Genomic DNA, 26,273 nt, shown 5'->3' on the forward strand with positions numbered 1-26,273 from the left:
AAGCTGTTTTGTGCTATCTTTTAAAAACATGACTTGCAATGTACACTTACTAAGGAATGAACAAAAGCTGGACTTTCTGCAATGCCAGCCAAATCCTTTGGGAAACACAGGAGGTCTCCTTGGATCTGCTTATTTGGGTCAGTGTGAATTTTGTTGCTGAATTTCCTGAGAGAGAACACAGCTTTCTCGACAAAATAATCCAGTGAAGACAATCAGGTATCTATAAAAAGACTAAAACTACTGTAGGAGAAGCCACTTCTCTCCAAGATAGTCTGGGGGTTACTGGTCTGTACAGCCTGAGAACCCATTGTAGCTTCTAATTTCTTGTCTCTGCTAAAGCCACTAGTAATTGCACTAATCCATCCTTTTTCAGGATAATAGGAGGGTGCTCAACAGGTGACACAGCAGTTGTCAGGACTTTATATCTGAGTTACTATGGATACCATGCCAAAAACTTTGGAATGAAGTATAAAAGGAGCTTCCACCATGAGAGAGTAGCTCCATTGCAGACCCCGGTACATCTGACCCACCCTGCTTCCACGCTGCACCCTGCAGCCCAGCGTGCCCTTGGAGCAGATTCCGCACCTTCCAGGGCAGGAGCAAGGAGACACAGCTGGAGCCGGAGGCACTTGGCATTAAGTCCAAACTCTCCATCACAGTTTCTGCAGAGCAGCCAGCCAGCATAAACACTCCATATGAATAAAGGCAAAATCTGGAATGTAGAAGTAATAAAATATTCCGTGAAAGCAAGAATTGGTTGAATGCAATCAGGGGCCTTTACAATAACAGGAGCACCAAAGGTGTCTCAGAAAGTGTGGTCATTCAGCTGGTCTGCTGCCATGTGATGTCCACCTACATCCACACAGCTCACCAAGGGTGTGGGGGGAACAGGACTTTAAACACACGCATGATTTTGCACACAATTATGACATTTATTATTCCCTGCACAGCAGATGCTCTTGTCTTTTACAGGTGTAGCTGCTCTGAAAATTAGACCAAAGCAGTTGCATCTCCAAAAGGAAAGTGAATCTTCTTACATGAAATCTGCCCTGGACTGACTGATCTGCCATTCTATGCATGATGATCGTGACACAGACATCGCAGTTGTTTGAACACTGCTGGTTATTGCTTTAATTTCCTATGTAAATAAATGTCATGCAAACATACTCAGCGTTTCTTACAACGGCTAAAATCATCATCTGCAAGACTACCTATGCTCATCTTGCACTTATGGCCTACACTCTGTAGGTAAGGCAGTGAAATCACAAAAGCTAAAATCATTAAAAGACATCCCAAAAATAAGATAGTTTTACTACTCATTTCTACAGAGTTTTGGTTTTTTTTTCACATACACATATTATCTTAGCTTCGTTTTATCACGTTTCCTTCATATCACATTATTCTCCAGTGATGTTTTTTCAAGAGATTAAAAAAAACCCAAACATATTTTTTTAAACCATAAACATTTCAGTCAGATGAAGGCAGCAAGGTCACTCTGGCAAAAGCAGATGAAAGGCTGGCCACTGGGGTTGGCCACCGTCTCTTATTCCGATGGCACTTTCCCCCACAAATAGCTCCAAGATCTCTTGGGCACTACTTGCACAGGAATGTATTGACATTCTCAGTATTGTAAGAACCCGTTTATTTCTACAGTTATACGAACAGCAGGAACAGGAGTGCCAGGCTTTATAGTAAGCTCTCCAGCTTCATAAGAAGCTTAATGCTATGTAGTTTGCTGCAGTACTGTACGTTTCCTTTATAGACTCATTAATCTCACACTACATACATTATTTGGCATCTGACCAGTATATTAGGGGAGATTTTGAAGATACAAATGTGAGCCGGAATTTTGAATTCCCTGGCTATCAATGAGAGACTGATTTCTAATTTCCCATGTGATTTTCAAAGTTTCCCTTCCAGCACGTCTCCCTAAACAGACTCCCCAACCTCCATGTTTGGATTTACATTGTTAATTTACTTGTGTTTTATTTGGGAAACTCTAGTGCCTTTCCAGTCTTATATAAATGTGTATATAGATGTATTCTATAAGTACAGGATATGTCATGTACAGCCAGTGTTTGCTATCAACAACTGTACTCATTAAACATATTTACATACACAGTTTTTTGGCTTTTAACCTTCCTGCGTATGGTTTTGTAGCCAATCGTTAACACTCTGCTCCTTTGCATTTCCATGATAAATCAGAGTGATGTTTGGTTTAGTCTATTTCTAGAAGAATTCAAAATCACAATAAAACTTCACATTTGTACAGCATTGTGTGTTTTCTACCTTCAAAAGAATGATCTCCATGAGTTTATACATGTACGTAAGACCTTTTTGCTCAGGGCCTGATCCAGTCAAATACCAAATGTCCTTAAATCCTGTGATGCTGGTCGGGCTGGAGAGCCCTGGGATTTCACAGGCTCTGATAAGAAGCCTGCACACAAGGTCAAAATCACTGAGATGATGACATCAAGCTTTCTACCCCAGACTGTGTACGTTACAGTCCTCGTTCTTCTTCCTTAGGGTGATACTTTGCAATACAATTCAGACCAATTATCTTGGAAGTTAAACCAAAGCAGAACCTGGGATGATGCTGTTTTGAGAAGTTAAAGGGTATTGGCAGATCTGTGTGGTTTATGGAGAGACTCAAATTCTGCCTGTGAGCGTCTAGATTAAGACCTTTGGAGACTGAAGCCTTTAACAGTCTTTCAGGACATTGATGATCACTGATAGAGTGAAGCAGCAAGGAGGTAAACTTCAGTCAGTAACAGATAGAATAGTGAGGAGGCATGAAGAAAGATCAATGATCTCTTTATTTCCCCAGTAAAAGGATATTCTCATAGTAAACCAATCATTAGATGTCTCCTTTTCTACATGTTGCACACCTGACCAAGTGATTCTCTCAGTACAAAACAGATCCAAATTCCCTGCAGGTCCTGATGAGCAAGTAGAAACCCCTGGGACTCCACTCTTCCGCGCTTACTCATATGGCAGCATCATATTTGATGGAGCACTGGAGCAGCAGCCATGAGAAATGAAAAGCAACTGAGATCACCCATATCGTGGGTTCCAGAATGGGACTCAGGTACCTCGTGGCAGTACAATGCACAAGGGCCCTTCAGATGCTGAAACAAAATCATGAAAGCTGAGCAAGTTGTAGGGAGTGAAGCATGTTTTGGTCTCCAAGAACTGAAAGTACTGGGAAAATACTGAAAATACTTAAAACAGGGAAACTAAGGAAAAATACAACTCCTGATGAATTTTAAGTACTTATCAAACAGTTATGAAGGAAGGCTGGACATACTTCAAGCAGGTGCTCTTAAAAGCGTAGGAGAAGGCCATCCCCATGTCTCAAAAAACGAGCAGACGGGGAAGAAGACCAACCTGACTAAATAGAGAGCTTTGGCTGGACCTCAGGAAAAAAAGGAAAGTTTACATTCTCTGGAAAAGGGGGTTGGCAACTTATGAGGACTATCAAGATATAACAAAGCTATGTAGGGGGAAAATGAGAAGGGCCAAAGCTCAATCAGAACTCAGCTTGGCCACAGCAGTTAAAGACAGTAAGAAGAGATTCTTTCAGTGTATCAATAGTAAAAGGAAGACTAGGGAAAATGTAGGCCCACTGGTGAATGAGACAGGTGCCCTAGTGGTGGAAGACACAGAGAAGGCAGAGTTACTGAATGCCTTCTTTTCTTTGGTCTTCACTGCTAAAGCTGTCCCTCACGAATCCCATACTCTGAAGGCAAAGGGGAAGGTCTGGAGAGAGGAAGTTTTCCCTCAGTTGAGGAGGACCGGGTCAGAGACCACTTGGCCAAGCTGGATGTTCATAAGTCCATGGGCCCTGATGGCATGCACCCACGAGTGCTGAGAGAGCTGGCGGATGTTATTGCTAGACCACTCTCCATCGTCTTTGAAAGGTCATGGAGAACAGGAGAGGTGCCTGAGGATTGGAGGAAGGCTGACATCACTCCAATCTTCAAAAAAGGCAAGAAGGAGGACCCAGGGAACTACAGACCAGTTAGTCTCACCTCTGTCCCTGGGAAGGTAATGGAGCGACTCATTCTGGACGTCATCTCCAAACACATTGAGGAACAGGAAGTTATTGGAAGTGGTCAACATGGATTTACCAAGGGTAAATCATGCTAGACCAATCTGATAGCTTTCTATGATGTTATAACTGGTTGGCTGGATGAGAGGAGAGTCGTAGATGTCATCTACCTTGACTTTAGCAAGGCTTTTGACACTGTCTCCCATGACATCCTCATCAGGAAGCTGAGGAAGTATGGGCTAGATGAGGTGACAGTGAGGTGGACTGAGAGTTTGCTGCAGGACAGAACTCAGGGGGTTGTGATCAGCAGCACAGAGTCTAGTTGGAGGCCTGTAACCAGTGGTGTCCCCCAGGGGTCAATACTTGGTCCAATCTTGTTTAATATATTCATTAATGACCTGGATGAGGGGACAGAGTGTATCCTCAGCAAGTTTGCTGATGATACCAAACTGGGTGGGGTGGCTGACACCCCAGAGGGCTGTGCTGCCATCCAGCGTGACCTGGACAGGCTGGAGAGCTGGGCAGAGAAGAACCTAATGAGGTTCAACAAAAGCAAGTGCAAGGTCCTGCACCTGGGGAGGAAGAATGCTAGGCACCAGTACAGGTTAGGGGCGGACCTGCTGGGAAGTAGCTTGGAGGAGAAGGATCTGGGGGTCCTAGTAGACAGTAAATTATCCATGGCCCAGCAATGTGCCCTTGTTGCCAAAAACACCAATGGAATCCTGGGCTGCATAGGGAAGAATGTAGCCAGTAGGTCGAGGGAGGTCATTCTCCCCCTCTACTCTGCACTGGTGAGGCCACAACTGGAATACTATGTCCAGTTTTGGGCTCCCCAGTTCAAGAGGGACAGGGAACTGCTGGAGCGAGTCCAGCGAAGAGCAACTAAGATGATTAAGGGATTGGAGCATCTGCCTTATGAGGGAAGGCTGAAAGAGCTGGGACTCTTTAGCCTGGAGAAGAGAAGGCTGAGGGGAGACCTTATTATGGCGCACAAGTATCTAAAGGGTGGGTTGAAGGAGGATGGAGCCAGGCTCTTTTCAGTGGTTCCCAGTGACAGGACGAGGGGCAATGGGCACAAGTTAGAACATAGGAAGTTCTGTTCAAATACACAGAAACACTTCTTTACGGTGAGGGTGACAGAGCACTGGCACAGGCTGCCCAGGGAGGTTGTGGAGTCGCCTTCTCTGGAGATTTTCAAGACCCACCTGGATGCAGTCCTGAGTAATGTGCTCTAGGCGATCCTGCTTTAGCAGGGGAGTTGGACTAGATTATCTCTAGAGGTCCCTTCCAACTATGAAAATACCGTGATTCCGTGAAACAAGACTCCAGCACTGTAGTTCTGATGAACACATACTGCATTTGTGTGCTTTTACCCTTCCATGGGGTCTTGAGAAGCTGAGATCATAGAACAGTTAGGCTGGAAGGGACCTTGAAGATCAAGTTCCAACCCCCCATCACTGGCAGGGACAACTCCCACTAGACCAGGTTGCTCGAAGCCCCATCCAGCCTGGCCTTAAACACCTCCAGGGATGGGGCATCCACAACTTCCCTGGGCAACCTGTTCCAGTGCCTCACCACCCTCATAGTGAAAAATTTCTTCCTAATATCTAATCTAAATCTACCTTCTTCCAGTTTGAAGCCCTTTCCCCTCATCCTATCACTACATGCCCTTGTATAAAGTCCCTCCCCAGCTCTCCTGTAGGTCCCCTTTAACTACTGGAAGGATAAGCCAGTATTACATTTGCTGGTTATCTTTGTGACTAAGCAGCTGACAAGATAACTTTTCACAGGTACTCTAGAGCAATCATAAATGATAGCGCTACACAACAGTGCATAGCTTATGGCTATCGCAGCTATCCACAACCACAGGGACTCCATTCTTTCCTAGGACTGAGGCATTCCGCTTCTCACTTATTTTTGAATAGGGTAGTTCAGACGCAGTTGTAGTTGAGAAAAGTCCTTGATGAGTTTTGTCAGATACTTTTAGTTTCTATTAGTACCAAAAGGAAGCAAACCCAGCAGCAATCTCGCCCATTAATAAAAACACCAACATCGCAGATGCCAGCAGCAGTCAGCCAGCCAGGCCAGCAGAAGGCGGCAGAGTGGAGGGCTGGTACTTTCAGGAGCCAGAAATACTAAACCTTAGGGAAAAACAGGAAATCAAGGAGGCTATTTTAGAATGATTTAATCCCAAATACTTTGCTCTAAATAAAAATCTGTTTTAAAGAATGCTATTAGAAAGTTATAAGAGCACTTTTAATGAATATGAGACAAAGACATTTTCAACAGCTAATGTGTTAATGACTCATTCACAGGAACAGAGTCACTGTGACTGCAGTGTAATCAGGTACAGAGCACTCAGGCAATGGGAAATAACTGATTACAGAACCATGAGCCACAAGAACATAAAGCTGCTCCCATTTACTGTTTAAAGAAAGGCTGCTGGACCCTTCTACACCAGGTAGCTTAGCTCACAGGTTACAAGTTCTCTCCTTCATATGTTTTCATAAAAAGAAATCCATCACATTCCATGATTATTTTTTTTCTTGTTTTGTTGTGGTTTTTTTTTTTTTTTTTTTTTTTTAAAAAAAAAACCCTTTTTTTAAACCAGGCATATTTTTCACTCATGTTCTAGGACAGGTATTAAATAAGTAAACACTGTAGCTTGGTAGGCTGGCAGAGACTTTATTTCACAAAGTCTGGACATAATCACCTCATCCTTAAACAGCTGTGATTGCTAGCAGCTGCTCAAAACCATTTCAGTAGTTATAGTTTATTACTTACACATTCTGATTCATTGCTAAAAGTACTTTTCTTGACAAATATTCCAGTATTCTTAAATTACAAACAGCTTGGGGAAGACTGCAGTTAGGGTAACTTAAACATGCCAGATATTTTCATATACATGTGACTTAAGAGCACAAATTAGTGAAAGTCAAAGTGAGCTTTATTCTCACAGGAAATAAATTTCTCTCATCATTGTGATAGTAAAACCCTAACGTTAAATCCCAAACTGCCTTAGTTCTGGACCTTAAGAATGAATGTTTTGAGACACAACTGTGAATTAACTTGCCAAGGGAAGGTCAAAAGTCTCTATCCTTGGTTGCTTCCAGGATTCCGCAAAAAGCCAAGCTCACCTGATCTAGTATTGGTGATAATACCACTTCAAGCTGGAGGCTGGACCGGGTTTAGCCTAACAGAGATCCTCCAGAGATCCCTCCCAAGCACCATTCCTATTATTCTGTGAATACTAACATGCATTAATAGTTAAAGCAGCCCCTGAGATTATAAAGACTATAATTAAATATTGTATTTGAAAAGTGTTAACCCTCACAAAAAGCCTGCTCACTATGGCAGACTGAAATGGAAAGCTTAAACATCCTCACTCTTACATAATCATACCAAACTGTGTGTGTGTATGTCAAATGCACTATTCAAATGAAGTCATGCAGCATCACAATATTAATCAAAGGACAAGAAAACTCAATCACAATTAAATTGCTTTATTGATATAAACTCATCTGTAATCAGTACATCAGTTTCATTTTAATTCCAGCAATGATTACCACAAAGTTAAGACATGCTTTTAGTGCAGAAATGTTTAATTAAATGATCCTGGACATGATGCAGCCAACAGCCAGCTAGTCTGGACAAAGAGAACTGAGAAGGCTGTAATGCACCTTAGCTTGTAGGAAACACAATGACGCAGCATGTATTCCTATCACTGGGATCCTAACACTCTATCTTAAAAACAGCAAAACAAGAAGATAAGCAGTTCATGCAGGAAGAAATAAAAAGCCACACATGCTAAGGAATTTCATGAACTAGCTTGTTAACCCAGTAGAACTTAATTGTAATTGTGTCTGAGAACTGGCAAGGCAGGGTTTAAATTAAAAGTTAAGGAGAAAGTTCCTTTGACAAGCTTTGGACCAAATTTCATTTGGATTTAGTATCCAAATTACTATTCAGGACATACCTATAGCTCAGAGTCCAACTCTCATCTGCTTCACACAGTCATCTATCAAAATGGTCTGCTAATGAAAGCAAGGACACTGGTGTGAGCGTGGACCATCCTGTAACCCAGAAAACTTATGGCGACACTCACCTCTTCAAACTGCCTTGTAATACAAAACATTATTTATGCCTCTAGTTCTTACAGAAACAGATACAGTTACTTCCTTTTTCCAAAGACACTGAGCATTTCATATATTAACAGTCTGTGTCCTGTCACTACAAGTTCAGAGCATCTGAAGTATCATTTGAAAGTCAAATTAGGTTGTCTGCAATGTCTATTTGACACAGAAGCCAGCCTAGTCATACTTTTTTTCCTTCTCAGGGAAAGTCTCAATAGAATCCTTAAATAGTAGCTGGAGGTCTGTGTTAAAGAGCATGCATAGAAATGCAGAGGGAGTACGCAGTCATATCAAGATAAAGAATATTTTTTTTCCAGAATTAGAAACTGAATATAGAAACTAATAAAATATATATTCTGATTAGAATTCGAGTTTACCATTTAGAGACTGGCGCTGTTAAAAACAAAGTTTCTGAAATAATTTTGGATATTCTGACTTCCCAGGGAATACAGTTTGCCTGACTTCTTTTCAGAAGCTTACTATAATACCTATGCTTAGGAAAATGTTAACTAGTAAGCTGCTTTTTCACCCAGCCTGTTAATTGACTCAGCAATTTGTATCTGAACAAAAGATTAGTTCCTTCTCTAGGTATTCACATGATCCTTTAACAAATGAATTAAAATTCCTAAGAGGTTTGGACACGCAGAACACCACCTAGATAAAATTTGCAACATTAATGTCGCTGGGAAGCAAAATAACAAGCATTAAACAGACTAACCACACAACGCACAGAAAGGACAACTGGCAAGACTTAACAGATCTGCTGCTTAGGATATGGGAACAAACAGGTTTAAGAAGCCAGTTACTGCACGAGCAATCCTCTGTGCGAGCTTCTCAGAGCTTACTACAGGGGTTTGCACACAACGAGTTTAAGGTTACCTTCATTTACTGTTTCATGATATGACACTTACATCTTAGTGAAACAGATTTCTACCAGTTTAGCTAAATTTATACACATCCTTCAGATCAGTTAAGCTAGTGCAACACCTGGTATAGACACTTGAATTGCCTCAGAGTAGAACTTAAAGATGCACATGCATTTTGCTGCGGTACTTTAAACATGTTAAACAAATAAACATTTAGTTGCTTTCCAGTTTTTTGATGAATGACTTCTCCACACCACCTCCAAAAACTTATTAGGAGGAAGGTCAACACATTTCAGGACAACCAACCTTTACAGATCACATTTCCATACAAATGGTTCTTTTCCATTGCTAGAAGCTACTATTGTCAAAACCAGACATGCTTCCAAACATGCACCCTTCTCTCCAGTGAAATCAGTTCAGGTTTTAAGCCTCTATCTTGTCCCAAGAAAAAGTGACTGGCCAAACACTTCATAGATTAGATTCAACCTATGATCACCAAGTGAACAGTGCTTATTTTAGAACAAAAATTCCCATGTAAATGCCATATTTCCCCTATAAGGCATATTACTTTAGCAACACAGAAAATCACTCACAAGGGATCTAAACACTATCATTTATTTAACAATGCAACTTAAAAACAGCATATTTGAGACCTATCTGAAATTCATCACCACATTGAATACAGCAAACATTACAGATAGATGAAATTATGAAAGTGCACATTTTTGAAAGCAATACTACTATTTGTTTCTTCTAAAGTAAAAAAAAAAAATAAAATCAGCATTTCTTTAGCTATGTGTTTATCCAGCCCCTTCTGGGATTTAAATACAGTATCTCCATTAAGTCGATCCTACTTAGAGAGGTTTAATAAAGTTCAGTGTGTGATGAACATGCTCCTATGCCAACACCAGACGCTGTTAGGTTCTACTGGATTTTCCCCTCTTCCTTTAGCTTCACCTGTCTAAAGTCTTCCCTGACTTCTTCTAGCAGACTTGGCTTGAAAATTACATCCAGTGCTGTCATTGCCAAAGCTTTTGCTGTGCGCAAAGCATAGAACTGAGCATTCTGTGACCCTGCAGAAAAAAGTACGAGAAGTTTCAGGTCAGATTACTAATACTACGTACAAACCACTAGTTTACAGCATAAGGCATATTCTATACAATAAAATCTTCATGCTTCAATTGCAAGAACACTTTCTTAAAAACCTACTTGCATGAATGTAGTATGTCTATTTTCTGATGCCCCAAAACAAATTTTCACATGAAAGTACTTGACTTTCTGCAAGTGACATAAACAGGAAAATGAGCGTTCACATTTTCATTTTTAGAAAATGCAGAGTTTTATACTGTTAGCTCTATTACATTTCCAGAGTACCGTGCTTTAGGAGTAAAAATTAGTTTTATCTTTTGGCTCATGTTTAGAAACTCTTCTGAATATGCTGCTAGGGATAATCCTTCCAATTTCTTCTGTCTAGATGGTATACTAAGTCAGGCATTTGTATGAGGAGTGGTCATCCTTCCCATATACATTTAACTTCAAACACAAACCCAGAAATTCATTTGGTCAGCTTCTTTCTGCAAAGCTACAATTAACCAAGTAAATTGTTTCAGTGTCCATATTCAGGTCAGATCCCATCATGCTTGAAGAAAGCAGCTCCATTTCTATACAGGTATTCACATGTGGCCACTTTCAGATCTGGTACTTACACTTTTATACATTTGCTACACGGAATCACAGAATTTTCAGAGTTGGAAGGGATCTCTAGAGATCATCTAGTCCAACTCCCCTGCCAAAGCAGGATTGCCTAGAGCACATTACTCAGGACTGCATCCAGGCGGGTCTTGAAAATCTCCAGAGAAGGGGACTCCACAACCTCCCTGGGCAGCCTGTGCCAGTGCTCTGTCACCCTCACCATGAAGAAGTTTTTCCGTGTATTTGAATGGAACTTCCTATGTTCCAGCTTGTGCCCATTGTCCCTCCATCCTGTCACTGGGAACCACTGGAGCCTGGCTCCATCCTCCTTCAACCCACCCTTTACATACTTGTATGGCATAATAAGGTCTCCCCTCAGCCTTCTCTTCTCAGGCTAAATAGTCCCAGCTCTTTCAGCCTTTCCTCATAAGGGAGATGCTCCAATCCCTTAATCATCTTAGTTGCCGTATGCTGGACTCTCCAGCAGTTCCCTGTCCCTCTTGAACTGGGGAGCCCAAAACTGGACACAGTATTCCAGTTGTGGCCTCTCCAGTGCAGAGTAGAGGGGAAGAATGACCTCCCTCAACCTACTGGCCACAGTCTTCCCTATGCAGCCCAGGATTCTACTGGTGTTTTTGGCAACAAGGGCACATTGCTGAGTCATGGATAATTTACTATCTACCAGGACTACACAGTAGGTTTGAATACCATAGAAGCACATGAAAGCTTTAATCCTCTAGTCTGAAATATTTATTATTTCTAGATTTGCTGTAGTGAAGAGTCAGCAACATGCATAAAGGTTCCAAATGTAAGTCTCTAACACTTTTCACTTCCACTCACCTGCAGCTTCTGTGTACTGCTCAGTATGATTTAATGCATCAGAGCCAATATAAAAATAAGGATGAAGCCCAGGGACTACAAATGTAACATTTCCAAAGTCAGTGGAACCTAGAAGCAGCATAGACATTTTCTTAATGAACAAGTGTTGAAGAGTTTTGAATGCTGTAAGAAAATATATGATAGATATTATCTCCAGCCCATATCTAAAACAGAGTATCCTTTGACCCACATACTAAAGTAAAACCATTTATAACGAGACATTATCCATTCAAAAATCTCCCATCACCAAGATGTTTTCCCTAACTAGCCATCTTCAGATGCTGCTCTCCAGTGCTCTTCTGATCAATAATCAATTTACTGGACTGCAAGGAAGATGTATCAGCATGTTCCTATTCCATTTACCATTGATTTTTTATCAAACATCTGATAGTAAGCTGTTAATTCAGAAACAGTGAAAGCTGCAAACCTTGGAATTTTGGGTAGTTCAGCTATTTTCCTGCTACAACCTTTAGAACCAGGCCCAACAGTTACTGCTTTCTACCAATATGGAAATATTCAGCATTAGAAAGCGGCCTCTGAAGTAGGAACAATCTATCTTTAAACAAAACCAGACTGAGGACAACTATGTTTTCCTTTGTTTTTCAATTATTCTCAGTTATGGAAACCTTAACAGAACAAGCACTCTTGAAATCACAAGACCAGAACTAAACTCCAGACAAAACGCTAGTGCTCTGTAGACATAAAAATCTTGATAGCAATGCAGCAGATTTTAATGATGATTCTTTCATGCCCAACTAGCACTTTCATTATGTTAGCTAGTGATAGCACCTATCTCAAAGTACTACGTTATCTATTTAATGATACCATCCAGAAGTAGTAGATCCTTCATAGTAAACCATCCAAGAATCTGCAACTACTTCCCGAGTGCCTTTTTTCTTTTTAAACCCAAACAAGAAATCCACTCAGTATTTGTTAAAATGTCATTTAGAAGCTAGAGAAGTCAACATGCCAGTTATTGTGAAATTCAGATACCAGAGGAAGCATTGTTTCATAGCAGGGAAAAACAGGGATGACCAGCTAAGACCTCAATTTTTTTCAGGCCAATCAGCTGTAAGAATTTTTTTCTTTAGCAACGACATAAAATGACTGTTCCAAAGATCTAACATTATTTGTAACACATCAGGTAGCTTCCATATCATTATCCTTTATGGAGACAAGGTATTGCTAATGCCTTAAGACTTAGTAATGAAACAATTGAAGAATATAGATTTTACTTGGAAGCATATAGTGATTAAAAGTGAGTCCACAAAGCCTATATCATGTGACCAAAGAGGACAAGACTAACTTGCTATTTGCTCTGCCTACAGACAAATGAGCAGCAAAGCTTGTCCAAAAAAACAATCCTTTTCCTATAAATTCAGTATGTGTTTGAAGAAAATCTAACTCTTGGTACAGCAACAAGTTATTTTTATTTTCAGTAGTCTGCACTATTATCTATTCTTTGGGCAGTCTGGAAAGACAAACCAGAAGTCTAGAAGTTCTGCCTACTCCAGACTCAAGTCAAGAATTCTAGACTTGACTTGCTGAGTCCTAATACACAAGCTGCTGGAAAGAGTGCATTGGCCTTTTTCCCTGCTCTCACCCAGCAAATGAAGCATTAGCAATTTCAGTGCATCCCAGCTCTCACTCATGTAATTCCACTTAAAATTACATACATATCCAATCTACTACTAGTTTACAAGTTATTTTTGCTGAATGTAAGGGATTTAAACTTGGCATTTTCTACCAAGATGAAGAGCTTACCAAGCCAAAAATCCAAGCAGCTTTTAATAAAAATGTGACAGCGAAATCTTCCCCTCTATCATACCTAGTGGCATGTTTAAACATCAGGCATTCCAATGGTTTCCATACAAACATCTGGAACTATATGGTTGAGATGTACAGATCAGGTTTCCTTCTAGAAGCATAAATAATTGCACTGTTACCAATGCAATAATACAGACTTGTCCACTGTCTTCAACAGAAAGGTAGTGGGAGCTCCAGCCTCTCAAAAACTATCCTGAAGCCTCTTCAAGTCACTGAGCATGTAATGGAAGCCAGTATTACCACAAACATGAATGGAGGGGAAAATGCAAAAGATTCCAGGAAGCACTTATATACAGCCCCAAGATTCAAAGGTGGTATTTTCAAAACATACTGGCTCCTTCTTACAATTATCTGTATCAGTCTTGTGCCAATAAACCCCATTAATGCTAAAAAAATCAGAATAAGTTATCACAAACTTGGGTGCCTCAACTAAGCTAAACTAAGCCATCTGCTCTGGGAGGTCATCAGTATCCTGTAGTAGAGCTACCCTACCAGCAGAAGGAGAAACAGGTCATGGCACTTGGTCAAAGCCAACTCAGATTCACATTATTTCACACCATCCTGGCTGCGGAGGATGGAACGTGCACAAGGCACACACAAGGTAGTGTGATTTGATGGACTACAGGAATTCTTCATAATGCTTAGCTGCCTAGAGCGATACCTGTAAGCAGACCGATACTAATACCCATGTAGAGGTGGCAGCGAGTATGCTCATCTGTTAACGACTTTTCTGCTGCACAGACATGGAGAAGCAACTGAGCTATCTTCCTTCCCTTTCAACAGAAGAAACTGATATCCTAAAAGAAAACATTGAAAACCGTATGAAAACTAAACAGAAATAGAGGTCTTGAAAAAGATGAGATAAAACACTCAACCACTCCCAAAAAAGGGTAGCATACAAAATTCCACTGTGTCTCTGGAGACTGCTTTGTTATCACTCCTGAATCCCCACTGCAAAAAATTCAGAGAAGCAGCTGTGGAAAGAAAATTCAGTAAGGTCTACTGCAGTGTGCGATAAAAACCTAATTGCTCAAGCACATTTTGACATTCAAGAAGCAATTTAAGGACAAGACAGGCATATGGAGAGTTTCAGTTAAAGCAAAAGTTAATGTTTAACATTTAGCATACCATGTAACTTACATATCAAAGCACTATTACAATTAGGTGTCTGTATTAAGTTCATTCAAAGTCCTTTGAACCAGCATGATCACCAGTATTCATGATCTTCACCCTTAATACAATGGTTTGAGGGAAGTAACACAGGGCTCCAGGAAGTTTCACTACAGTAAACATCCTAAAATAAAGTTCCTCAGCACCTTTCTTAGGCTAAATGAACAAAGCAGTAAGTCTTACTTGTATCAGACTGAATAAAGAAAAAAGGAATCTGCCTTTAGCTATATTTTGGTTTTAAACACAAGGCAGTAAACCAATTGGAGAAAATATGCTAGCGTTGCCTTAATTTGAAGGAAAGTAAGAAAAATAAGAGAAAAACAAGCAGAATACCATTAGATACACTGTCTCTCCCACACAAATAAAAGTTTGGAGAACTCTATCCCCAAATACCAAGATCTTAACTATCCAAAGATAATCTGCGTTTAATATAGAGAAGAGTACTACAATCAAACTAATTAGAATAACAAGTTTTTACTGAAAATAATCTTTTCCTTCTAACCGAAGAGAAAAACCTTTAACATGAGTAGAGTAAAAATGTTTACATATACAGTTATGATCAGTAGTGAAGGCTATAAAGTATCAGCAGCAATAACAAGACTTGAACAGAGCTCCTGTAGGAAGATTCAGGAAAAAAAGCTGTTAAGGGTAATGAGGAACCCACCTGACCATTCAAGAATTCACACTCCTATTAGTATACCCCTGAGAGACCAAGAAAATGAAATAGTCTGAGACATAGTCAAGACCCAGAAGTGAACACCTATGTGAATGGCGCCCTTTGGAAAACTAGTAAGTTGAACTCGTGAACTAAAATTAGAGGCACAGTATTACCTGTTAATGGAAAGAGGTTTAAGTTAGGGTTACTGAGATGATTAAAATTCCACTTAAAAATCTCTTCAAAAACTCCCTCTTAGTTAGATGCTAGTACATTTTTTTTTTTTTTTTTTTTTTACACATAAGCTTGGAAAATATTGTTAGACAAGGTTCCTAAAAACTAAATCTCATCTTCATTCATAGCATAAACCAGGATTCCGCAATTCAAAACAGAATGAGCTGCAATTTATTCCACATCCTCATGCTCTCAGTAACACAGTTGTTATATTTCCATCCTTCCCCAACAACCAAACTGTTTTACTTGAAATATTTTCAGAAATATTATCAGAAAATTTTTACTGCTCTCCACACCTGTTGGGAATGGAGGTACGATCCAGAGGTAGATTCCAGAGGTGCAACAATCCTTTTACAGAGCTTCCATTTTCTAATTTGGCTTTTTTGTTCTCGCCAAACTATGTTTAACCTACTTCTATCCTATTATTTTATACACTTAAGAGTTCATCAATCTAAGTTTAAAGTCATAACAAAAAAACCCAGATTGAGTTACCTGACAAACCATTCAAGATACAATCTTCTGATATAAACTCTATTCCAAGCTGCTTTCCATTCTCCTTGTAAACTTTCTGGAGGCTCTTATTTGGAAGCACATTGTAGTAATCATTTTCACCACCTTTTATTTCCACCTAGACAGAAACCCCACAAATCATTAGGAATTTTTCACCCCTAAGCCAGTTTAATGTAAACAATTTAAAGCCACGAAAGTCAAGTACATGTCCATACTTCAAGACCATGTCAAAAAAGACATAATTGCCGAGTTTCTTTCAAAAATATAACATTTTGCCAAATATTAGCCTTGATCAAAACACAGCTGGTGTTGTGTCAAGCTTGCACTAGACAGCCAAATTCCAAAAGCATGGATTTCACAGAGATCATCTCCAAAAATAGTAAGCAAGCACTTCCTGTAACACCTTCTAGTGATTTCCACTGCAGGTACTATTAAAACTACACAGATATCAATTCGGTCTTTCACCAAATTCTATTTTACTATTTTTGTTCAGAACACTTTCAATAACTCAGCCCCATTCATGAAATGGCTTCACATAGGCAAGAAGTTTGAAAACAAATGTAAAAAAAAACATACCAGTGTCAAGTTTCAAAACAGATCTTAACTTTCATTCTGCATAAAGTATACTTTCTGAAATAATTTTCTAGTTAAGAGTGAAGGGGCCATACTAGGAAAACAGCATCTGATGCCTCCAATAGACCTTAAAACTCCCTAGCTCACATCACATACACTATACCTATTTGTCCTGATGAACACAGACATTCTTTTCACAGCTGTATTAGCCACTGACATGTAACTACAGAGCAGGTAGAACCGCCTATCTTAGCAATACATTGCAAGGTAATGATATTGCTGGAACAAGCTACAGGAGAGATGCTTCCACTTACTAAAAGCTAAGAATGCTAACTGAAAATCACTCAGTTTTTCACATTTGGTTGCTACGCGAGCCTGCTGTTTAATGGGGCAAAGGAAACAGAGGGATGCTCCAGCTCAATGAAAAAAAGCTCAAGGTCCTATCCATCTTGAAGGTCCAGGAGGAGGATCTTGGAAATTGATCAGACCATCTTACCCTGAAGCTCTTGGGGAGAATATAGAGCAAACAAATCCTCCTAAGACCCATGTCCAGGCGCATGAATCACAAGGCGATTGTGACTATCCAGCATAGATTCATGGAAGAGCAGATGGTGCATGACCAAGCTTAGCTTTTCATGATGACATGTCTGGCTCAGTGGCCACAGAAGACATTCAGGTTCCAAGTGTTATGATCGGTGGCACAAAAATCCAAATTGCTGCCTGTTACTTGTAACATCCATCTGCAATCAATACTGGTGCCATTAATATTTTAATTACTGATGCAGACAACTCTTGTGAGACCACGGCTAGTGTATTGTGTTCAGTTTTGTGCTCCTGAACTCAAGGCTAGAGCAAGTTCAGGGGAAGGCCATCAAGATGATTAGGGTGCTGGAGAACATGAATACAAGGAAAGGATGAAAGAATTTGGTTTGTTGAGCCTTCAGAAAATAAGGTTAAGCTATCTACAGCTACTAGATGCGGAGGGTAGAGAGAAGACAGAACCAGACTTCTCAGAGATGCCCAGTGATACGACAAAGCAACAAACAAAATTCCTATTAGAAACAATAACTCACAGAAGTTGGTTGAAGTTGGAAAGCACCTCTGGAGGTCATCTTCTCCAACTCCCCTGCTCAGGCAGGGTCACCTAGAGCTGGTTGCCCAGGACCATATCAATGCAGGTTTTGAGTATCTCCAAGGATGGAAACACCACCACCTCTCTAGGCAACCTGTTCTAGTGCTCAGCCATCGCAATATAAACATCAGGAAAAACCTTGTTCACCATGAGGTGTGTAGAGCACTGCTGAGAGAGGTTGTAGAATTTCATCCTTTGAGATACTCAGAAGTCCACATGGCATGAAGCAATCTGCTCTAACTAGTCCTGCTCTGAACTAGATGACTTCTGGATGTCTCTCCCAACCCAGGTTATTCTACAATTCTGTGGCATTCAATTTATAAAACAAAGCTTTCTTTCAGGACACAAAGCAACAGAATAGCAAATAGTATAATTAACATTTTTATTTCTTTCAGCTAAACACCATGCAGATAAACGCTGTAAGCCTTGATTTCCTATTCTGGCCTACCTTATCTCCAGTGTAATAGAAACACATGACCACGAACACATTCTTACTTTGCATCCTGTGGCCAGCGCTGCAGATTTGAAGCAGTTCTCAACCTTCTCTGTCAGAACAGAAAGATCTTTCATTGAAGGGGCACGCAAGTAAAACTCTAGTTCAGTGTAAGAAGGAATGATGTTAGGTTTCACACCACCATTTTTTATTACACCTGCAGAAACAGAAAATCAAGTTACCAGTGTTAAATACAAATGCTTGATCTTCACAGACCTGTCATGAAACTCCATGCTCAAGAACTAAATATATAAGCAAAACATCAACGGAACATGAAACAATGTCAAAAATACAGTATGTGGACAGTTTCTTCATCACATCAGATTAAGTGGAATGTGTACATGTTTTTCAGCACTATTTCATTGCATTCTTTGGTTATCTGTTATAAACCTAAAGATACACCAAATTAGCATTTGTAATTAATCCCTGGAAATTCAATGCATCAGAGTCATAAAGCAATTCATCTGCCACTGAAAAAGAAAAAATTTTGTTATAAAGGCTACCTTGGATTCCAACTTTTAAAGGTTTCCTCAACTAGAATGTTTCCAACTTAATTTGCCATCTTAGAAACTGACTACATTGCATTTCACAGCAATACTGGAGTAATGTGTGAGTTGCAGTGCACGGAAAGTTCATTAGATTCCTCATGCTAATTCTTGAAAAATATTAGGGTTTATAATATATGTACAGTTTTATTCAAGAGTGAAGTTTGAGTTCAAAGTGTTCCCTCAAGGAAATGTGTGACAACTACATAGTTTTCAATTTTGGCATCAGAGGCATTATCATAAAAGACCGTAACATTTAGATATTTCAACAAAAAAATCCCACTATTGTAGACCTCGATTCTACATTAGATCTCAATGCATTAACAGCTCATTGCATTCAACAGGCTGCTTGTTTCCCTGGCCTTCAACCTTCAATTTATATATGTGGGATAAGATTTCTTTTCTTTAAAACTTGAGAAATTATCTACCTTAAATGGAAATATTGCACAAAGTTACTGACATCAGTCACTGAAGCCTAGAAGAACAGCACTATCAGGATGCAAATAGGCAACAAATCTTTACTTTTGGTGCAGAAAACCTATTAAGACTACAAAAGTAAAATCTTTCCAGTCCTGAATAAAGTCAAAGTAAACAGAGTGCTGAACTAAACCACTATCAGTACTAGTCCATAACAAAAGGAACAGCTCAGATGAGAGGGACAGACATCACAGAAAAGGAACCAGCAAAACAGCAGAGTCTAAGAGTATGCCTACACTTAAATTTCAAAGCAACTGTACTATGGACTGAACAGCAGATCTAGCTTAAAAGTAGTCTGCCTGCACACTACTAATAGCATCTAGTTTGCCCTTGTTCTAGATGGAACTTTTTTTACAGCTTGTTTAATACAATTTCTTGAACAGAAGAAAAATCTACATTACTATTTTTCAAGGGGGATTCCACTCATAAGCAGGGAAGAAAGAAATTTATCAAATATTAGACAAACTGAAACCAACATTGTTCAAATACATAAAACATTGCTTAGAAATTCTAGACTTCAGGTAATGGAAACTATTTCAATTCTTGTTTGTGGGTTAACACTAATATTTTTAGGATCACTTAAGTCATCCATGGTTGTTACTGCAAGCCTGTAACACAAGACTTCCAACACAGCTGTAAAGAAAGCATCCCTAAAATTAAATCTCGTTCTGACTGCTTATACTTTCCCAAAGGTATTTTTAGTACTTCCAGTTTGAAAACTAGGTTTATGACAGCAGTTGTATCAACACAGTAATTTAAGTTTTGCTGTGGTTCAGGAAGCATCACCTCTAGGACATTTGTTTAGACACTCTGGTTTTTGCCTACATTAGCCACATAGCCTTTAGAAACTATGAAAAAAAAAAACCACAGTATTTAGGGTTTTAGGCTTAGATCCAATAGAAGACAGGCATCTCCAATCTTAAACCTGCAACACATGAGTTTCAGATACCAAAACTTATAAGTGCCTTGCTTTCTACAGAGCAATAACATAGAGAGCTAAGACTATGCCCACTGTCTGAAATTCATTTGGGTATGCTGCATAGTAGAACTGCAAACATCTTCATTTACAGTCAAAAGGGTTAGGGCTTCCAGACTCCATCCAGATATCCCTGGAGAGAAATACACACATATATTATACAGCACAAGCAGCCAAGACATATAATGATCATTAGCTCAGAACTTCTGGAAATGTTTTAAGATCTTAAGTTTTCCAAGTAAACAGTTCTACATTTCTAAGTCCTGTAGAAATGGCAAAGTTTAATTTCAACTTTGAAAAGAGTTGTGTTGGGTGTAATAAGGGAAATGTGGGTTTACAGCTAAAAGCCAGATTCCATCTCAACTTCTGAAACTTTCTCACTGTACAAAAAGAAATACGTGATGAAGGAGTACGAGTCAAGCTTAATGGTTAACGTGTCTTATTGCAAAATGACATTTCTACTTCAAAGTCTACTAGATATTAAATATTAGGATCCAGTGCACATCTAATTGACTGGGCTATTAACCAGAACTATGGGCTTCCGGCATCACTTCTTTTTTGTATTTCAGCAAATAAACTTCAGTCACTCTAGACCACTACATCTTTCCACAAATGTCAATATAAATGCTATCTAATCAATGGCATGTCTGCTAAAAAAATGATGCAGTAAATACTTCATTTTCCAGAAGCATTTATTCTTACACCTTTGCAAAAACACATATTAACTTTAAGGAATTCAAGGCCATGTACCAAAATAAGCTTAGCTTTTTTTTTTTTTTCTTTTTCTTTCTGAACTGCAACTTCAAGTGCAAAGACTTAAAATTTGTCTAGCCTCTACCTAGGTACCGGTGTCCTCTTTTGAATCTGACCCATAAGCCTATTTTCAGAAATTAGCTCCAGACACTGACATGATTTTAAAGATTATAGACCAACTATTTAAACGAAACTGTGTTATTTCATAATATTTGAAGTGACTATACTAATTTAGTGCAATAATGCAATATTTGAAGTTCAGGGATTTTGTAAGTTAGTATTTCAACAGCCTAAACTCTTACTTGCTGGACATTAGATTTAATGAAGATCTCACCATGAACTCTCCAGGTCGGTTTCATTTGCTGTCTTAAAACAGACAGATTGTTGTATGCAAGAACAGCAGCATCTAATGCATTAACTCCTTCCCAAGGATAAGCAGCAGCATGAGAAGCTTTTCCATAGTATTTCACAGTGACACTAGGAAATAAAAGGCATTGCTTATTTTTCATTCACTGAAAAAAACCTCTAAAATAGAAAGTTCCTTTTGTTCACACAAGTATGTTACTTTTGTGCAGAACACAAAACAATTTACCTGGCACTACACTGTTGCAAAGTTGAACTATCTTTGAGTGCAGGAAGATGGTGAAAGATTTCTAGAAAACCAATGAAATACAACGATATCAAGACCCAGTCAGGCAAAAGAGCTACCAGAAACATACCACCATACAGCTTTTTCCTGAAATATACTGTCTTCATACACCAATTAAGTGTCTCTAACACTATATACACCACCTGACTGTTCTGAGACATAGTTACTAACATTCTTCTCAAATAGAGGACAACAAATCTTTTTCTGATTCAAAATCAGAGGTTGATTATCCCAATTCTTGTCAAACTTCAATAAAATGCGTACGCTACATAAGACAGCAAAAGCACGTTACTAAGATCACATACAAGCCATGTCTAAATAACAAAAGTCAAGTTTAAAAAGTGCAGTAAAGGCATACCATAGTATAAAATATACATTACCATGCTACAGCAAGGATATTCTTTCCCTGCACATCTCAAAAATGCTGCTAGAAAGGCTTGCAACAAAAAATAAATCTAGTGCAAAGGTTATCCTCCCAACACATCCAGTAAGAATTCATGCTTGGCTTCATCTTATAAGGGCCCTTTATATTAGCCTTACAAAATATTTTAGCATTTCAAATTATATGAAAACTCTTTACATGAGAGGCAAATATTAAATACTGCCAACTACACAAGGTATTACTAATCAAATACACAAATATTTGGGTTTTTATCAATAGTAGAGATTTTAACTAGGTCTGTTTGTCCTCAGTACCCAGTCCTTTACATTAAAAATCTCCATCCTCGAGCTCAAAGAGCTCCCCCGAGACACACAAGCTCTCTCTTACCCAGCTAGGACAAGCCTAACTTGCTTGTCCCTCTGTCTTGCACAGATGCCAACTTAGCCACTTATCCTGAACTGACCCCTCATGCTCTGAACCATGTCGCGGCTGTAAGTTAATACCAGAACAAACACTGGACAGCAAAGAGGGACACAATGGAGTATACTGTTGCAGCAGAAAACGTCTCCTGCTACTGCCTGCAATCCAAATTAACTACACCCTTTTCCATCCTCCAAGACAACCACACATCCCATTCTGTAAAGTATGAGTTTTATTTAAAATTTATTGTCATTACAAAATCAAGATAAAAAAAAACTTAACAACCTGAGTATTAGATTGCAACCCCTCAAACCACTTCACAAATAAGGCAGGAAGGATCCCTGGATATTCCCAAAAAAATGGAGACAGCAAAGCAAAGCAGAAAGCCATGTTGCAATCTTTTTTCCCCCCACAAGAAACATGTGTTTCTTATTAAAAAAATGTTATTTCTTGCACTGCTATTGCTGCACTAGTGTCACATACTCTCAGAAAAACCCAACAGATTTTGGTGAATAAGGAAACCCTAAGCCAGTTTAAGAATATTAGCAGAAGAATGTGGATCCTGTTTGACCAACAATAAATAGGCTGCTTAGGTGAAGGATAAGTGAATAAGAATCACAAAATTTTGGCATGTATTCACCAGTTATCACAGTATATTATTTTTCCTTCAGGCACAAGCCAGCTTCAGAGTTTGCAGATACAGTACTACTAGCAATTTTGTGATGGCCAGTCCTTCAATTTCTTGGAACCAACGAAAAGATCAATTACAAATCATAAAAACAGTCTTTGTACCTTTGGAATCTCATGATTACATAAATCATGAGATAAACTGAGTATTTCAAGCTTTTGGAAATAGTAAGCTGTTTCGATTAGTACTTCGGTTCCATGCCTCCTCCATACTCAAGGTTTAAAGGCTATCTAGGCCTTGTATCCTACAGTAGACCACCATCTCTGAAGGGAGGTTTCCAAATCTTACTGCATGAAACTCAAAAGGGTATTGCAAGAGTGGACATGAACAGAAAGACAAAACTATCAATGAAAACTGCACCTTGAAGATTATGAATATAGTCATAAGGTACAGCAACCAAAAGCCAAGCTAAGATAAGTCTTGAAGAATACAACAATAACCAGTTTAGACTCTTCAGAAAAACAGTGACAGAATACAGCAGACGGCTAGCTGAAGATTAGGTGTTGCCAACCTTGTCAGTTTCTGCCATGATACTCAGGAACAAAAGCGAATTATCCACCAGGAACTGCACTGGCAAAACGGCCAATAAAATCAAGCACATAGGTGCTGGAACAGAGCACAACCAAGATGAATACAGCAGTCAGTAATTCAAGTCAGAAATGGTTGGAAAACCAGTTATTTAAGTATTACAGAATTTGGCCAGAGACAGCCAAACATAATACTTGGAAAAAACACCTGCTGCACTAGAGGAACGTTACTACTGGAGTCTCTACAAGACAAGACCCTGGGATCAAGAATCATTAGTAACCACGGCATAAAATGTAAAAACAAAGCCTGCTGATAGACTACTGCTAGGACAATATGAAAACAGGAGAGGTTTATAATATCAAAGGAAGAACAGCACAGCCTTGCAGACAGGCAGAGCAAGAATAGAATGAAATTAAGTAAATGATTTTTCAAAATATTTTTGACAGACTAAGCATTTGTCTAAGAGTTGATTGCTTGAAAATGACTGAAGAGGAAGCCCCAACATGCCAGCTGTGTCCAAAATGATAAATAGAAGTAGACACTATGGTCCCAGCACCAGCTGAGTAAGGTCTAAGGAAATTCCACCTCATGTACTGTGTATAATTCTGGTTATGCACATCCAGGAAGGAGTGCTTCAAGACAAGTCAAGTCACTCCAAGTACAAACGAACAAGTGTTGACACTGAACAGTAGGGATAATCAAAAGAAGGCATAATTTCTGAAGAGTTATATGGCTAGCTAGCAAAAAAAAAAAAAAAAGCCAAGAGAAGGTATGACTGCTGTGCATACTTATATGGGGGGTAAACATGAAGGAAAGCCAAGAACTACTTTGAATCAAAATGTTGATGTGGGAGTTAACAAGTACAAAATGGCCATGGTTAAATTTAGGCTGGAAGTTAATAAGCATCCAAACAGCAGTCAGGCTCAGCTTGCTGTCTCTTTCAAAAGCGGAAGAGAAAACCTGAAACACTTCCAAAACTCATTAAAATGCGTACAAAGGACTACAGGATCCAGTACCCAGGAAGGCAAGGAACTACAATCCTGAGACTCCCTCCAGTTGCATGTTCTAAAATTTAAAGAACAGGTGTTTTTTAAATGAAACTTTTTTTAATTGGTCAGATAATCACTTGCATGTATAAAAAGAGACACTTAGAAACATCAGAAGAAAGAACGGATTTTGAGGACGCATGCAAGATTATCTCAGAGCAGTCAGGGATCTCTAACACGAGGCCGAACACTGCACTTTGGAAGAATGGCTCGGAGCATCCAGAACTGCAACCTGGCTCCTTACCTGACTGAAAATACTTCATCTTAAGGGCACCTGCAAGGTCCCTGGCTTTAAGTTCAGCCCCTTCCAAAGCAGCTCCCCTATTTGGGGCAGGGATAAAAGGCTAATAACAAGCCAACCCTTTCCACCTGAACCCCCTCAACTCACTCGTGCTCGGCCACATCGGGTAGGTAAGCCGCGTTTTCTTGCGAGGGGTGTGCCATAAAAACCACATCCAGGCCCTCAAACGCTCCAGCCTTTATCAGATCTATTTTGCCTCCTCCTTGTTCTTCCGCAGGCGTCCCCAGCACCGTGACCTGCAGCACAAACACAGACAGTCAGGGGCCGAACTGGGACCCGGGGCGAGGGGGAAGGGGAGGGCAGGGCCACAGCCTCCGCCCTCGGGAGGGCTCTCACCTGGACGGCGACGGGCGCCGGCTGCGGCAGGCTCTCCAGGGCGGCCTTCAGCCCCAGGGCGGCGGCGGCTCCCACCTCGGCGATGAGGTTGTGCCCGCAGGCGTGGCCGATGCCGGGCAAAGCGTCGTACTCGCAGAGGAAGGCGAGGCGGAGCGGGCCCGGGCCCGGGCCCGGAGGGACGGCCGTGCCCCACTCGGCGCGGAAGGCCGTGCCCAGCTTGTAGCGCGGCTGCACGGCCCAGGCGGCGCCCGGCAGGTCCCGGCTGGAGAAGAAGCGGATCATGGCGTCGTGCGCCTGGTGCTCCTCGTAGGCCAACTCGGGCCGGCTCCAGATGTCGCGGCTCAGCGCGCCCAGCCGCCCGGCGTTCAGCTCCACGCTCTCGCACGCCCGCTGCTTCAGCGTCTCCAGCATCGGCAGCGCGGCGGCGGCGGCCGGGCCGCCCTGAGGCGGTTCCTGCGGCCTCATGAGGGAAAGCAGCGCGGCGACCACAGAAGCGGCGGCCCCACACACGCAGCCGCTCCCCCGCACCTGCCTACCGGCGTGCGCGCCGGTTGCCGCCGCCCCATTTTATAGCCTCCTCCGCGCCGCGGGGCACGCTGGGAAACGTAGTTCCTCCCCCTTGAGGGCCTGCCGGCGGCGCCCAGTCTGAACTACCCGTCCCAGCGCGCCCCGGGGGTAGGCCCTCGTTTTGCCGGCGCGTGAGGGAGGAGCGCTGAGGGCGGCCGGACTGGAGCAGCTTTTATCCTGTGGTGAGCGGGCGGGCGGTGTACCCGCTGCCGCTTCGCACTTATAACCGCTGTATTTTGCCGCTGCCTTAACACACGCCTTGGTCGAGCATGTATTTGCCACCAAAACCAGCTAATTTCAGTCTTCATCTGCCCTCTGTGCGCCACTGGCCAGAGATTGCATTCAAATGCAAGGTCATAGAATCGTAGAATGGTTAGAGTTGGAAGGGAC

General features: G+C 40.7%; 1 protein-coding gene across 2 annotated transcripts; it reads right to left on the reverse strand.

Moving 5' to 3' along the window:
- Nucleotides 1-7,538: 7,538 nt before the first annotated feature.
- Nucleotides 7,539-25,832, reverse strand: PM20D2 (peptidase M20 domain containing 2). 2 transcript variants are annotated; one of them, XR_014269050.1, is made up of 8 exons: nucleotides 25,317-25,832; nucleotides 25,068-25,216; nucleotides 21,301-21,443; nucleotides 18,218-18,372; nucleotides 16,000-16,135; nucleotides 14,110-14,245; nucleotides 11,583-11,690; nucleotides 10,111-10,123 (listed from the first exon to the last, which is right to left on the reverse strand). XR_014269050.1 is itself a non-coding variant. In XM_082481941.1 (7 exons), the coding sequence occupies exons 1-7, from the start codon at nucleotides 25,779-25,781 to the stop codon at nucleotides 9,975-9,977; spliced, it is 1,305 nt and encodes a 434-aa protein (XP_082338067.1). In that variant the 5' UTR covers nucleotides 25,782-25,832; the 3' UTR covers nucleotides 7,539-9,974. The 2 variants fall into 2 exon arrangements, 1 of the variants encoding a protein (XP_082338067.1); XM_082481941.1 differs by lacking the exon at nucleotides 14,110-14,245 and having other exon boundaries at nucleotides 7,539-10,123.
- Between the last annotated feature and the right edge of the window lie 441 nt (nucleotides 25,833-26,273).

This window comes from Vanellus vanellus (genome assembly GCF_965231255.1).
Source record: "Vanellus vanellus genome assembly, chromosome: 3".
NCBI lineage: Eukaryota > Metazoa > Chordata > Aves > Charadriiformes > Charadriidae > Vanellus > Vanellus vanellus.